The sequence below is a fragment of the Triturus cristatus genome, chromosome 4_2 (assembly GCF_964204655.1).
Source record: "Triturus cristatus chromosome 4_2, aTriCri1.1, whole genome shotgun sequence".
Classification (NCBI taxonomy): domain Eukaryota; kingdom Metazoa; phylum Chordata; class Amphibia; order Caudata; family Salamandridae; genus Triturus; species Triturus cristatus.
The window spans coordinates 642470897-642484355 of record NC_140586.1 but is presented as its reverse complement, the minus strand read 5'-3'; the positions used below and the strand labels follow the sequence as shown (position 1 = coordinate 642484355).

Here is a 13459-nt window from a genome sequence, read left to right as displayed (position 1 = left end):
GAGGATGTAGATGTCACTCAAGTGACTCAGGTTAAAAAGGACCTGCTCACTCCTACTGATCGCTACACAGTACACTGCCACCACTGCACTCATGCTGGTTAACTCCTGGTGAACGCAGGAGCTTTTCACCACTATGAGGGTAGTGCTTTGGGCACGCCTCCTGGTCCAACAAGATGCAGTCTGTGAGAGAGGCCTATGTTATTGCAGATACGCCTGATCCGTGTTTGCCTATGAAAACAACATCGGCATAAGGGATCCAGACATCAGTACAGTTAGGAAATTCTGGGCAGGGATGCATGTCCATTTTCCCAACACGTCTCAAGAAAGGATAGAGAGAAAGCTGATGATGTGCACATTTTACTGACATTTTAGATAACTATCAAATTGCACCCTGCAAATCCTGTTCAGGTCACCAGCAACCTTGCTGCATGCAGTGCATGTCTTAGTGAAACCTAGAAAAAGTCCATATGGCTGTTGTATAGCTATGCCTTTCATGCAGCACAGAGATGTAGCTTCTGTATTGCTCAGAGCAACAATCCAGCTTTAAAATGCATGTATGTTCTAACTCACTATCCATACTCGCTAGGGCCACCACAACAGTTTTCTCAGCCACAAAAGAAGTGCTTATAAGATGCAGAAACTCAAGGCAGTTCTGATTATGTGGGTGACTAACAATATGCATATGCTGCTTATGAGTCATGTTGAACAGGTAATTAAAATATTATGCAGTGTTTGTGGGGGAAAAACTCAAAGTTACTCATGGGATCCTGCCAGCAGAGCTACTGAATGCCAGGGTTGCCATATAGCAAGGCAGCCTAGTCTTGATTCCACCTCATCCCTTCTTCTTTTACCACCTTGCACTTCCTGTCACTTTATCTAACTCTGCTGATTCTTTGTAAGCTTCAGTTATCTGTTGCAGACTTATTGTTTCCAACACGTTACGTTCACTTTGAGTGGGTTTTGGGTCAGCCTCTTGCTCATCATGTTATAGCTTTGTCATTTAAAGAAAGTCTGATTTGATGGATTTGCTCCCCCCATTCTTATGTTTGTCTCTCTCAGGAGCATTTTGATCTCAGTGTTCTGATTGGATGGGTTGCGGCCTTCCATTGCTGACTTTAACAGACTCTTTTCTTTTCATGACTCCTTGAGATTGTATGTGTCTCCTTGATCCTCGTACATCCTCAACCTGTCACTTTCTGTTACTGCTTTCTCCCGCCAAACGCCCTGTTGCTCCCCATTTATCTTGCCATCAACCCCTTGCCTGCTTGCCGTTTTGTACCCTACTCTCTTCTTTGCTTCCCGCCTACCCCTGCCCCTTTTTGTATTTTCCTTTTCTCCCATGCATCTGTTGCTCTCCGGTCCCACTCTTTGTTCTGCATCCCAGTCTGAAGTTTGTACTTTCTTTTAACACGGCCCAGGAGTCGCAAAGTGCTTATGGGTCACTCACTAGCATTTTCGTTCCGCCACACACTTTCTTGTTTAATTTTTTATTTATCATTGTAGCGTTTTGGAATGATAAATCACAAATGAAAAAATTATCATTGGTTAATCACCACACATGCACATGAGTGTGCCACAATGCAAGCATACATTTGCTTGCTTATGTGTATGTTGGACAGTCACCTTGGAATGGCTTTCTGTGTATGCTGAACAATCATTTTGGAATGGCTTTTCTGTAATAGAAACCCTATTCCAAGATGTCCACCAAGCCCAAGCATACGCCATGACGTACTGGAGGACATTTTGGCATTAGCTTATGCCAATGCAAAACAAGCATGGGAAAAGCCAATAGCTCGGCCTGTTACAGCTGAGACCTATTGACATTTCCATTGCTTGTTCAGCCTTGATGTATAGCTTTGTCATTATTTCCCATATTAATCTTCTGTCTTCTTTCTCCCTTCCAATCTATTGTTCTTGGTTACAGTGTTATGAAATAAAATTCATTCTGGTCCTCAAGAATGAATGCCCATGCCCAACACCTGCAACCACATGCACAAATTAAGCACTGCTTATATGTTTTCATGTTAAAGTCTATTAGATAGTGCACAACCACCATACATTACCCTGGACACAACCTCCAGTGTATTTGGAAGCTATACATTTAATTTCTCGCAGCGAGATCTAGCAATGCCAGTCTGCTTCTAAGTTGCACCAACTTATTTTTGCAAGATCAGCATTCACCAGAATCACCCTCATGTGGAAGACTGAAACTTGGACAAAAATTTTCCTGGGCACAAATAAGGGCCTAACTACATAAATTCCAACAAGACAAGGTCTAAAACAAGGCTGTGTCCTTGCTCCAACACTGTTCAATCGTTCATCTCAGGTCTGAGTATAGCTTTGGATGAGGCGCACTCACACCCCCAAAACTGGGACAACATCTGTTGACGTCACTTCAATATGCAGACGATATAGTTCTCATGAATTTAACTCCCTTTGGCCTGCAAAACTTGCTTAACACTCTAGCTCTTTGCAGTGCAACAAACCAGATCAGTGTTACCTTACACAAAACTAAAATAGTCATCTTCGGGAACAGCTGCAAAAAGGTACCTGGGAAGTAGCACAGTAGAAAGGAGTTCCAGCTATAAATACCTTGGGGTTTTGCTACACGCGTGTCACTCTCCTAGGCTTCATCTAAACTCCCTAAAGACTCCACTTGCTTCACTTTTTGTCGCCGTTCAAAACTACACAGCAAGATTCCTACGCCAATTTGGAAGCTAACTCTGGCAGCAATCGAAGCAACTCTGATCCCAATGCTGTCTTACGGATCAGTAGCCTTCCCGGGAAAGCGAAGTCTATTTCTGAACAACGGCCAGAGTAAAGTCTGCCATCTGCTATTCCATCTCACACAAGGCACGTTACCTGCACAAATCTGGTTAGAATTTGGGCTCCATGAGCAAGGTCCAGCACAGCAAAGCGCCCTCCTCAGTCCCTGTCACCCCTAAGAATGGGCGCTCCGAACACTTTAAAAGCACTAATCTGGAAAGAGATTCAGGATAACAGTCAAACGAACTGTTGGGCCAAGGCGAGAAGTGGGCCTTAGAAGCGCTGACCTCGCAACATCTGTGGGAAGCACACTTACCACGTCACACTTTTAAAATAGCAGGGTACAAACAAAGCTATTATCCTTGACGCAAGATAAAGAACGCCTCCGCAAGTGTAAACACTTGTGGTTATGCATCAATACAAACAAATCGCCAGCACCACAGAGCTATCTCTTCGAAACCATCAAAGGCTTTTATAAATCTAGATTTTTAACGTTAAGACTTGACCTGTTATCAACAAAAATTCCAATGCCACCATGGGCCCCAGAACCGATTTCACCATATGCAGGCTGTGTCAGGGGCCAGACTAATCTTTCTTGCACATATTATGCACATGCCCCAGTTTGCAACTGGCACACCAAAAGCTTTTACGCAATCTCTTTAATGCTAACGGAGTAAGAATATGCCGCCAGCCTTGCTGTTCTGCTTGCAAGGTCGGAGCCTCCGAGTAATAGCTTGCCTGGTAAAATTCACTGCCACTGTGGAACAACAATTTAAAGTGGTCGCCCGATGAAATGGAGGAACTATGGGGCATATTATCAAGGACGGCGTTAAAAATGATCGCCGGTTTAGCTGCAGAAAACTGCCGCTAAGGCGGTGATAATGGGCTTGATATTATGCCCTGGAGAATTCCTATAGAAGCCCATGTTCTGGTGTCAACATGGGCTTCTATTGGAATTCTCCAGGGCATATCATCAAGCCCATTATCGCCGCTTTAGCTGCAGTTTTCTGCTGCTAAACCGGCGATAATTTTAACGCCGTCCTGGATGATATCCCCCAAGTCCTAAAGGCTATTCCCTTTTCATCTGCACTTTCCATGCACCAGCACTTTACCACGTGTGAGTCTGTATCAACTGAGGAGACTTAATGAGGAGACCTTTAGCGATTGTCATGCAACTGCACTTTTTAACTTTCTTCAGTTCTATTTGATTCACAATAGCTTTTTAGGTTGTATTAAGGACAATTACAGAAGAGCATATGCCCTAGCACTGTACCTTGTGTCTACCTGTATTAAGTAGGACATTTTCTGAAGTGACCTCGTGTTTTAACTGACTGTGCTGAGTAGTTCTTACATCATGTAAAGGTTTTAATTCACTAAATCATGAATAATAAACTTTGACTTTGCTATGGAAGAATCTCTTAAGGTTAAGGCGGGGGAGTGATGGCTGACTGCACACCCGGCAACCTCTGTAGTGTGTCCGACTGTGTGTTTTCTAGCATTAAAATTGAGGTTAAAAATCCCTTTGTGCTTCTGGAGTGCAAATTGCAATGCATTAATAATCCAAGAATGGCAGTTAGTCCGCCACAGTCATGAGGTAGCAACACCTGTATATAACTGAGCCGTTTTGGTATCATTCATTAAAATGTAATCTTTTAAAAAGAATGAAAGATGATTGAGGCCTTTACAACCTAACTCATATTGTCTTTAATTTCATTTATTTATTGCGTTTTATGTAGTGCAAATTTGACCCTAAGGCATCAGAGCACTTCACAGAGTATGCATAGTAGCAATTATGTGGGTTACATATTGGGGAGGGTATAAAGACATAATAGCAGTATGTAAACTAAGTATATCAAAGGTGGCTGCTCCAGGGAAGCAGCCGTGGATTGGGAGGGGGGGAAGATAGGGAATGGGGGTTTACACACACAAATAAAATTACTTACCTGACAGCCAGCTGGCCGCTAGCTCTCCTCCATCTTCTTCCTGGCTTCTGTGCAAGCAGGAAGCCCCTGGGCTCCCAAGCTGAAGATAGCCAATCACAATGCTACACTACAGAGTTGTGATTGGTCTGAGCGCCGTGGTTCGGCACTCAGCCAGGGACTGTAATGCAGCCTGGGTGGAGAACATGCAACGTGCGCATGACTGTTTGGCCGGCCCGTGAGTGCCGTCCAAACAGTCATTGCGCACCTTACTGAGTGCCCACCACTCCTCCACCCTACTCTGAGAGGAGAGCAGCCCTGGCCCGTCCACAATACGGCAAAGATGCCAAGTAGCAGGAACAAATAAAATGATAATAACGACAAGTTATTATCATTTTATATGTCCTGCTTTGCCCTGCTAAAAGCAGTGGAGCGACGCTCCTACTACGCCTTAGCGGAGTAGCCGCCATTACATTATATGGACATGTAACGGTTAATTGTAATAATAAGCATAGGTCTGAGCTGTCCATGTCCTAGCAGGCGACTGGATAGAGGGAGAGCCAGAACCCTAAAATGTTCCCTATTCATACCACAGTGGTCATTTGACACTGAAGACGTGTTAAAATACTCAAGAAACATATCATTCATTGCAGAAAGAAAATGTGGAAGGGTGGTCTTTGTACCATCATTTGTTGCAGCAGCGTAACAGGGACACCATGGGATTCAATGAAGCAAGGAAAATGGGCCTCCCCGCACCTTGGTGTGGTAGCAAAAAAAGAGTTGTAACTGGGGTGCACTGGGCCCCTCCCACCACTGGGCTTTGGCGACACTGCTCCTGCTGCACTATTGATTTGGGGATGCACCACAAACATAGTATGATCTCGGCAGGTACTAGAAAGAACGCTTTGGACCCACTTAGATACCCCATTTGGCCTGTCCTCGTGCAAACCTGTAAACACAGATTCCCTGGGATTGTGATGTGCTCGGCGAGGCCTTCCTTTGGCACCTGACTTCGCAGAGCCGCCAACCTGCCCTTGGGAGAGGAGGGGGGAGATTTGTGTTATTAAAAATCTGAACACGCACTATACCCGAAACCGAACGCAAGCCCGCAGGCTTCTCGTTCCTCGCAAGTCTGAACCTCTTCCCTGCTCCGGGTAAAAAAGAAAGGAAAGGCCTTGCACGCTCGTGCGCTTCTTACGAAGCGCGGCGTCACTCCAGATCCCAGAGCTCGCGCGGTGGCCGCCCTCGTGACTCATCCTGAGGTGAGAAAGCCGCTGCCGCCAAGGAACTTCCCCTCAGTGTGTGTGTTTATACAGAAGAGACGGACACCGCTCGCCCCGCCCCGCTCCTCTGTCAGAGGAAGTTTCCTGGCCCTATTAACTGACATCTCAGTTCTAGCGCTGGCAGTCAGTAGGCAGCAGCGTTTGAGGGGAAGTGACCTGTCTGTGTTCTGGTCTCCATCTCAAAGCGGAATAGGGAAGCAGAGGGGGCGCATGATGAAGGAGCACTGCCCCACGTACAGCCCTGTCTGCTTTGCCTCTAGCGTCGACCCTGCTCTGGACAGCCTGCCGCCCCTCGAGCCTGACTACATGTCTGTGTGTTTATTTGCAGAGGAGTCGTATCAAAAGTTAGCAATGGAGACGCTGGAAGAACTGGACTGGTGTCTGGACCAGCTGGAGACCATCCAGACCTATCGCTCCGTCAGTGAAATGGCCTCGAACAAGGTAAGGAGGCGCTGTTTCAGCCGGGTTTCTGGGGGAGCAATGGTAACATTGAGCCATTTCGTGTGCTTCTGCGCAAAAAGTGCTTTGGGCGCCTGCGTTTGCGCACGTGCTGCTGCGCGAGTGTTTCTGTAATTCGTGCACCTAATCGCCAGCATCCTCTCCAGTCTGTGCACGTTGTATGAGGTGTACCTAACTAAATATCTTGTAAAACGCGCGCGCGCCGACACACACGCCTCTGCGCAGACTGATTATCAGTTGCTTAAATCACAGACCCACAGAACCAGGCTGCAACTGTGCAAACCAAATATAACCAGCACACGGTGATGCTGCTTAAATCACAGACCCACAGAACCAGGCTGCAACTGTGCAAACCAAATATAACCAGCACACGTTGATGCTGCTTAAATCACAGACCCACAGAACCAGGCTGCAACTGTGCAAACCAAATATAACCAGCACACACTGATGCTGCTTAAATCACAGACCCACAGAACCAGGCTGCAACTGTGCCAACCAAATATAACCAGCACACGGTGATGCTACTTAAATCACAGACCCACAGAACCAGGCTGCAACTGTGCCAACCAAATATAACCAGCACACCTTGATGCTGCTTAAATCACAGACCCACAGAACCAGGCTGCAACTGTGCAAACCAAATATAACCAGCGCGCGCCGACACACACGCCTCTGCGCAGACTGATTATCAGTTGCTTAAATCACAGACCCACAGAACCAGGCTGCAACTGTGCAAACCAAATATAACCAGCACACGGTGATGCTGCTTAAATCACAGACCCACAGAACCAGGCTGCAACTGTGCAAACCAAATATAACCAGCACACGTTGATGCTGCTTAAATCACAGACCCACAGAACCAGGCTGCAACTGTGCAAACCAAATATAACCAGCACACACTGATGCTGCTTAAATCACAGACCCACAGAACCAGGCTGCAACTGTGCCAACCAAATATAACCAGCACACGGTGATGCTACTTAAATCACAGACCCACAGAACCAGGCTGCAACTGTGCCAACCAAATATAACCAGCACACCTTGATGCTGCTTAAATCACAGACCCACAGAACCAGGCTGCAACTGTGCACCAAATATAACCAGCACACGGTGATGCTGCTTAAATCACAGACCCACAGAACCAGGCTGCAACTGTGCAAACCAAATATAACCAGCACACGGTGATGCTTCTTAAATCACAGACCCACAGAACCAGGCTGCAACTGTGCCAACCAAATATAACCAGCACACACTGATGCTACAGCCAACTGAATTGAATGTTTTGTATATTTACTGCATGCATGTCGAGATTCCAACTTGTGGCTTCATGCGCACCGATCACAGCAACAATAGTGTTGCCCACTGTGCCGTCCAGCTAAAAAATAATGACGCTTTTACAGTTATAAAATGTACTATAACTTGCAAATGTAACGTGATCTAGTGGGAAATAGGCGGATTCTGCGAAAGCCCGGAGCTTATGAAACTCCGGTAGGGGTGGAGCAGAGACAGTAGTAGTCAGGTGTGCCTGAGATATTCCTGATTCTTTCCCAAAATGGCAGGCCTTTGGAGGCACAGGGTTATCAGACAGTCTCTCCATCTTCATATCGATCAGCCTGCCCTTCGTAACACATTATCCAGTTATGTGCAAACAGAGCTTTTGGAGAGACAGGCACTAGCAGATGCGACACTGATTCAGGTGATGTTTGTATGTTGTCGCCTAGCTGGTACCTGCTTTCTCCCTTCTTCAGAAACATCAGCAGCTCGACTAATGTTCCTGGTTTGCAGCCTTTTTTGTTCGCTCACGAGCTAAATGTGCATGTGAAGCCTGGTGTTGTGATATATGTCTTAAAAGATGCAGTGGGTCAGAGTGGCACAATTCATATTCGTCTATCCATTTTTGCCACTAACTCAACCACAACAGCAAGAGGATGCATTGTAACCCAGCACCACGCGTGTTAGGAACCTGTCCTTGCAAATGGCTGCCATTCTAATTCACAATACGCCTCTTTCACTAAGAAAGCCCACAATAAGGTGTTTGCACCTTCAAAGGTTTTCTCCCCTTCCATTTACTGCTGAAGCTCATTCCTCGTCTTCGATTGTGTGTAGCACCGCTTCACGTCTGCCACCATGTGCATTAATGCCCACGACAAACATGTTAAACAAATACCAAGGTGAATCCTTTTCTGCAACGTTCAACATGGGACAAGATATGATTAAACACTACATGTTTCTATGAATAGCGACTGTCGCACATCTTTAAAAGGAGGCTTGCGTTTATGCTTGATTATCCACAAGAAATAACCATTTCATAAAGTTTTTACCAATGTGTTGTGTTCTTCTTCATTAAGTAGGCCATGTGTGTGATTACTCGCAATATTACAATCAGGGCAGTTTCCCTAAGAGGCCCCTTCTCCAGAAATGCTCTATGCTTCTTAAATGGATCCATCTATTGAATCTGAACCTTTTTAGGATGTGGGACATCTTTGATTTTTTATCTTATGACACATAGGTGCATCCGGTGGTGCACCTTACACCTGATTATGCAGTGTGGCCGCTGACTCAGGCCTTGCTTTAGATACATCATAAGATGGAAGCAAAAAAAAGCCTTGGCTCGTATCTGTTTGAATTGCGGAGCAACAACACAGATCAGTTTGCCTGTTGGATCAATGTGAACTGAAGAAGGGTCTCTTGTGGGACACCGTGCTTTGTGGCATGAATCTTTTGTATTTTAGAACCACTAACTCAAATGGTCTTGTAGCATCCACCAACATTAATTTACTCTACAGTACTTCAGTGATATAATGCTTTACAGAAAAACATAAAGTAATTTGACTGTGTGACAGGACACACACAATACTCATTGTGTGCCCTCTAAGAAGGCCTGTCAGGTCTTCCCACTACCCTAGGCATTTTTTCTAGTGGTCCTTGTCTCCTCCTTGCACCCTTTCTCCTTCTGCATCATTTCTCGCAGCACCGCTGGCCGAACCAGACACTACATCCTGTAGAGCCCACAGAAGTCACTTCATGGCCTTGATGGGACCAGCTTAGCTCAGGGAATTTGCATACAAGATGAGGTGTAGTGTTTGGGTGCAGTACAATATCCTGGTTATTTATTAGGCTGTGGTCCTCTGACCATCTCTGTCCTGGTTGCTGCAAACAGCATATGTGCTTGCATGCCACATTGCCTATTTGACTGCCTCAACATAGTTGAAGTTACTGCTCCAATCAACACTGCCAAGAACTTAGAGTATCTGTGACTAGAGAGGATTCTGCATTGTGATCTGTTATACTGGAAGCTGAGCTCACAAGTGAAGTGCCACCTAGGTCCCTTCACCTGGTAATACAAAAACATTGAATGCTCTGCCTATTAACAATCCCTACAGTCTGTGTTTCTGCCACATTGCCGTCTCTAACATGAATGGGGATAGGCGCACATTCTCTCCTCATTTAGATGTTGGTGTACACTCAGCCAGGACACAGACAATTCTTGTAAATGATGGGGCTCATCATATTCCATGTGATACTACATATTTCCTTCAAAGGTGTTCAAATGATTTACTAATTTACTGTGGCAAGTTATGAACTTTATAACAGAGTTACCTGATAAAAAGATTCTACAAGAAAAATAGGTATACTGGTGCTCCACACTCCCCCCCCCCCCCCCCCCACCCTCCCTGCAAACTCCCACCACATGATCTCTGCCAGGTCTCTGCAATTCTTAATATACATACATCTGAGATTTGTTGTGTAATGTTTAATTTTACATACTTGCTTGTGGTGGGTCAGTCGCCATCTAGAGAGTCTGTTTGTCAAGTTTACCTCCTCTTTATCTAGCTTTGTTCAGGCCTACGCCTGCAATTGCTACAATACGGCATTATGAGCAGTGTCCGTTTCACTGCTAGCTCTTTTTTATTGATGCATTTTATCAAACATCATAAAACATTAAGTCTATTGATCCATATTAATGTTACTGAGAATCTCCTTTAATGCGCGAACCAGATAGATCAAGGTTTAACCCAAAAATGAGTTACATTCTGGAAAATAATGTTGTATGATGCCCTACGAATTATACATCATGCCAACTAAAAGAGCTCTAATTTCACATATAATATACCAGTGATGTAAAAAACGAACAATGCTGCATTCAAAAGACCAAGAATGTGTGTTGATTGTTGACTAACATTTGTGCATCTTGATATATATGTATAAACAACGTCTCAGTGGTGTATTGCTTTTTTTTGCCTTTTGGAAACCTTAATACTATTGGTCAAATTTAGTACTGAGAGTTTTGTGTATCATTTGTTTGCATTATAAACAAAGAAGCAAATGAGATATAGGCTGCCATGGGGGGCACCAGGTTCTGATCTACATTGAACTGACACAATAAACTACAATGCCTTTTTATATACAAAACATTGAGTGTACGTACCTGTGATCTGAGATCTTACAGGTGATGATCATTCGAAAGCCTACTCCACTTTCCTGGATCACGTCGGCCCAAAGGTAGATCCACACTATGTGGATCAAGCTATGGCAAGCCAAGGGTAGCCACACCTAGACTTACTAACCACCCATTAACCTTTAATCATTTCTCACGTTAGGACGTCCAGTTCTCTGAGTTACGCCATGCAGGTTCATTGATGGATGGATTGAACCACTCGTTCCTTCACGTTACAGTGTTGGTAGCACAAGCACATCGAGTTAGCTCTGAAGTTTGTCATTTCAGCCAGAGGGGCCACAGCGGACTCGTTTGTCCCATGGGCAGTGTGGCGATGGGCTTCAAAGACCCAGTTAGTAAGTCACCAGAGAATGAGGGTTGGATGTCTGCTCTTCCATGGGTACAAAAGGCAAGTAATGAATATTAGTCTTTGTACTTCCAAACCAGAGTCCCACCTCCGAGACAAAATCACCCTTGAAATTCTGGTAAGACTAACACCGAAAGTGAGAGTACATTTGGATTTTCTTATTTTGTCCACAGGCACAAGCTTATGGGCATCATTATTCAGGGGCCCTGGCCCCCATCTGTCCCTGAAGTCACACTATAACGGAGTACATGCACAGATTAGTAGTGTGCCAGTATGGCATTTCCGAAAAAGCGCTTTGACGCCTTGTATGGGGTAGTGAGTGCTATATAAGTGCAATTACAATACAATACAATTCTGGGGATGAGCTTGGCAACCTTTTTGTGTCTAGTTTGACAGCGCAGCTGTCTGTTGACTGATTTTATCAATCCTTTAAAATATACATAGAGTTATAACTGGTTCCATCCAACGTTTTTCCTTATGTTGTAGGTATATCATTCTGCCTTCTACAAAGTGCTTGCATTGACATGCATGGGTGACTATTTTCCATCTCAAAAGCTTCCAGTCATCAAATATTACATTTTTTGTCTCACAGTTGATTGTTTACAAAAAACAATTGTTTTGTATTTTTTTCACAGCAATAGTGTTTTTCCCTGCAATATGTTTTTAAATACGTTAGGCAGGACTGAAAATGCAAACCCAGGCGTACTGGCTTTGTCCTTTTATTTTCTTTGTGAGGTGGTCAGCCAGCGTGATACTGAAAGCCAGATGGGGGAGAGAGAGGTCCTTACACGAGGGCATGTGTTTGTGGGAGGGTGGGTGACCTTTACACTAGCTGAGATACTCCATTACATACCAAATCTAGAAAATGTGCCTATTGACCGAAAATATAAATGCCACGTTCTGGAAACAGACTGTTTATAAAGGGATGTGAATTACTATTTTCATATTTTTTCTGTACATTAATATGTGATTTTTTCATCTCCTAAAATACCCTTAACCTTTGATTATTCCAGAAAATGTGTAGAAAAAATGACAAACTTCACTTATAAATGACTTGTGCCTTAGGAAAAAAAGCACTGATGTTTTGCAAACAGGATGTGTTGGCTCCAGATTGTGCAGGAGGAATGGAAAGGGCCGCAGCAAGGAAGGGAAGAGAGCAAACAGACGCAACAGGAATCCCAGTGCAAAAACACCATAAAGCCCGACCTCTGCGTCTGACCTCAGCGCGAGCCCGGGTCCAGCCCTGTGTCTCTTGCCAAACTACGTCATTCGAGGATGATAGTAGGCCTGGCGCAGCTGCTGAAAGTGTGACTTGAATTTCCTGTCTCCTTCCTGGCTAACTTAGTCAAAAGTACAGGCTTGCAACAACAAGCCGTGGGGGCGGCTGACGGCGGCGCTGGCCAGAGCCCGCGCCGGGGAGAACAATTTCCAAACCCTTTTCAGAAGCATTGTTTTCGAAAGATACAACGCGTGTGTGTTCGGAATTTCACGCAGCGCTAGCCTCTTGTAAAAATACACAACGCCTGCTTGTAATAATATTCCATCTTGGAACCATGGATATGGCAATTCTAGGCAAGCAAAGGGCGCACCATTGGCCCTACAAAGCAGCAAAGGTTGTCAAAGGGCAAAAAAGTGGAGATGGGGAGATTCCAGGACTGGGACAAACATTACTTCGAATAAATCCGCCCCCGCATGGAGGTTTTGTGGTTGAGGTGATGCCTTCCTCTGAATGGCCTCTTCTGGTTCTCAGTACAGAAGTGATAGCCTGAGTTAGGTGGGTACTTTTCGTGACTAAGGGCTGAACCTCTGCACCCGCATTTCCGGTGTGCTGGTCTGTTTTGTTTCAGCAGCAGCTTCTGCTCTGGCAAGTTGGCCGCTTCCTTCGGTAACAGCTGGCTTTTTCTCAGCCCCTCTCCCCAGCCCCCCCCCCTCCCCCCCCCCCCCGTTGACGTGCTCAACAACCACTGTGCGGAGGAGAGTTTCCCACAGCATCCTTCTGACCCTGACCTTTTAGTGTCTTTATGTACTGTAGTGTGCGAGAAGTGCTACAGCCACAGGATGAGGCTGGCTGTACCGCATGTTTGCTGCGCACCGTGAAGTAGGGAGGAGGGGCTAGACGAGAAGATAGGAGAACTGAGAAGGGAAAAAGTGAGAATGCAAATACGCAGTTCCCATTGGCTGCAAAATGTGCTCGGACAGCGAGCACAGAGGGAGAACGGCTATCTGA

General features: G+C 45.2%; 1 protein-coding gene across 3 annotated transcripts in view; it reads left to right on the top strand.

Annotated features, from left to right (window-relative positions):
• PDE4B (phosphodiesterase 4B) overlaps positions 1-13459 on the top strand; it is a 1470628-nt gene that overhangs the window by 1419130 nt on the left and 38039 nt on the right. For all 3 annotated transcript variants that reach the window (XM_085602355.1, XM_085602356.1, XM_085602357.1), the window contains one exon: positions 6297-6409. In XM_085602355.1, coding sequence (XP_085458481.1) covers positions 6297-6409 — 113 coding nt within the window. The remainder of the gene's footprint in view (positions 1-6296; positions 6410-13459) is intronic.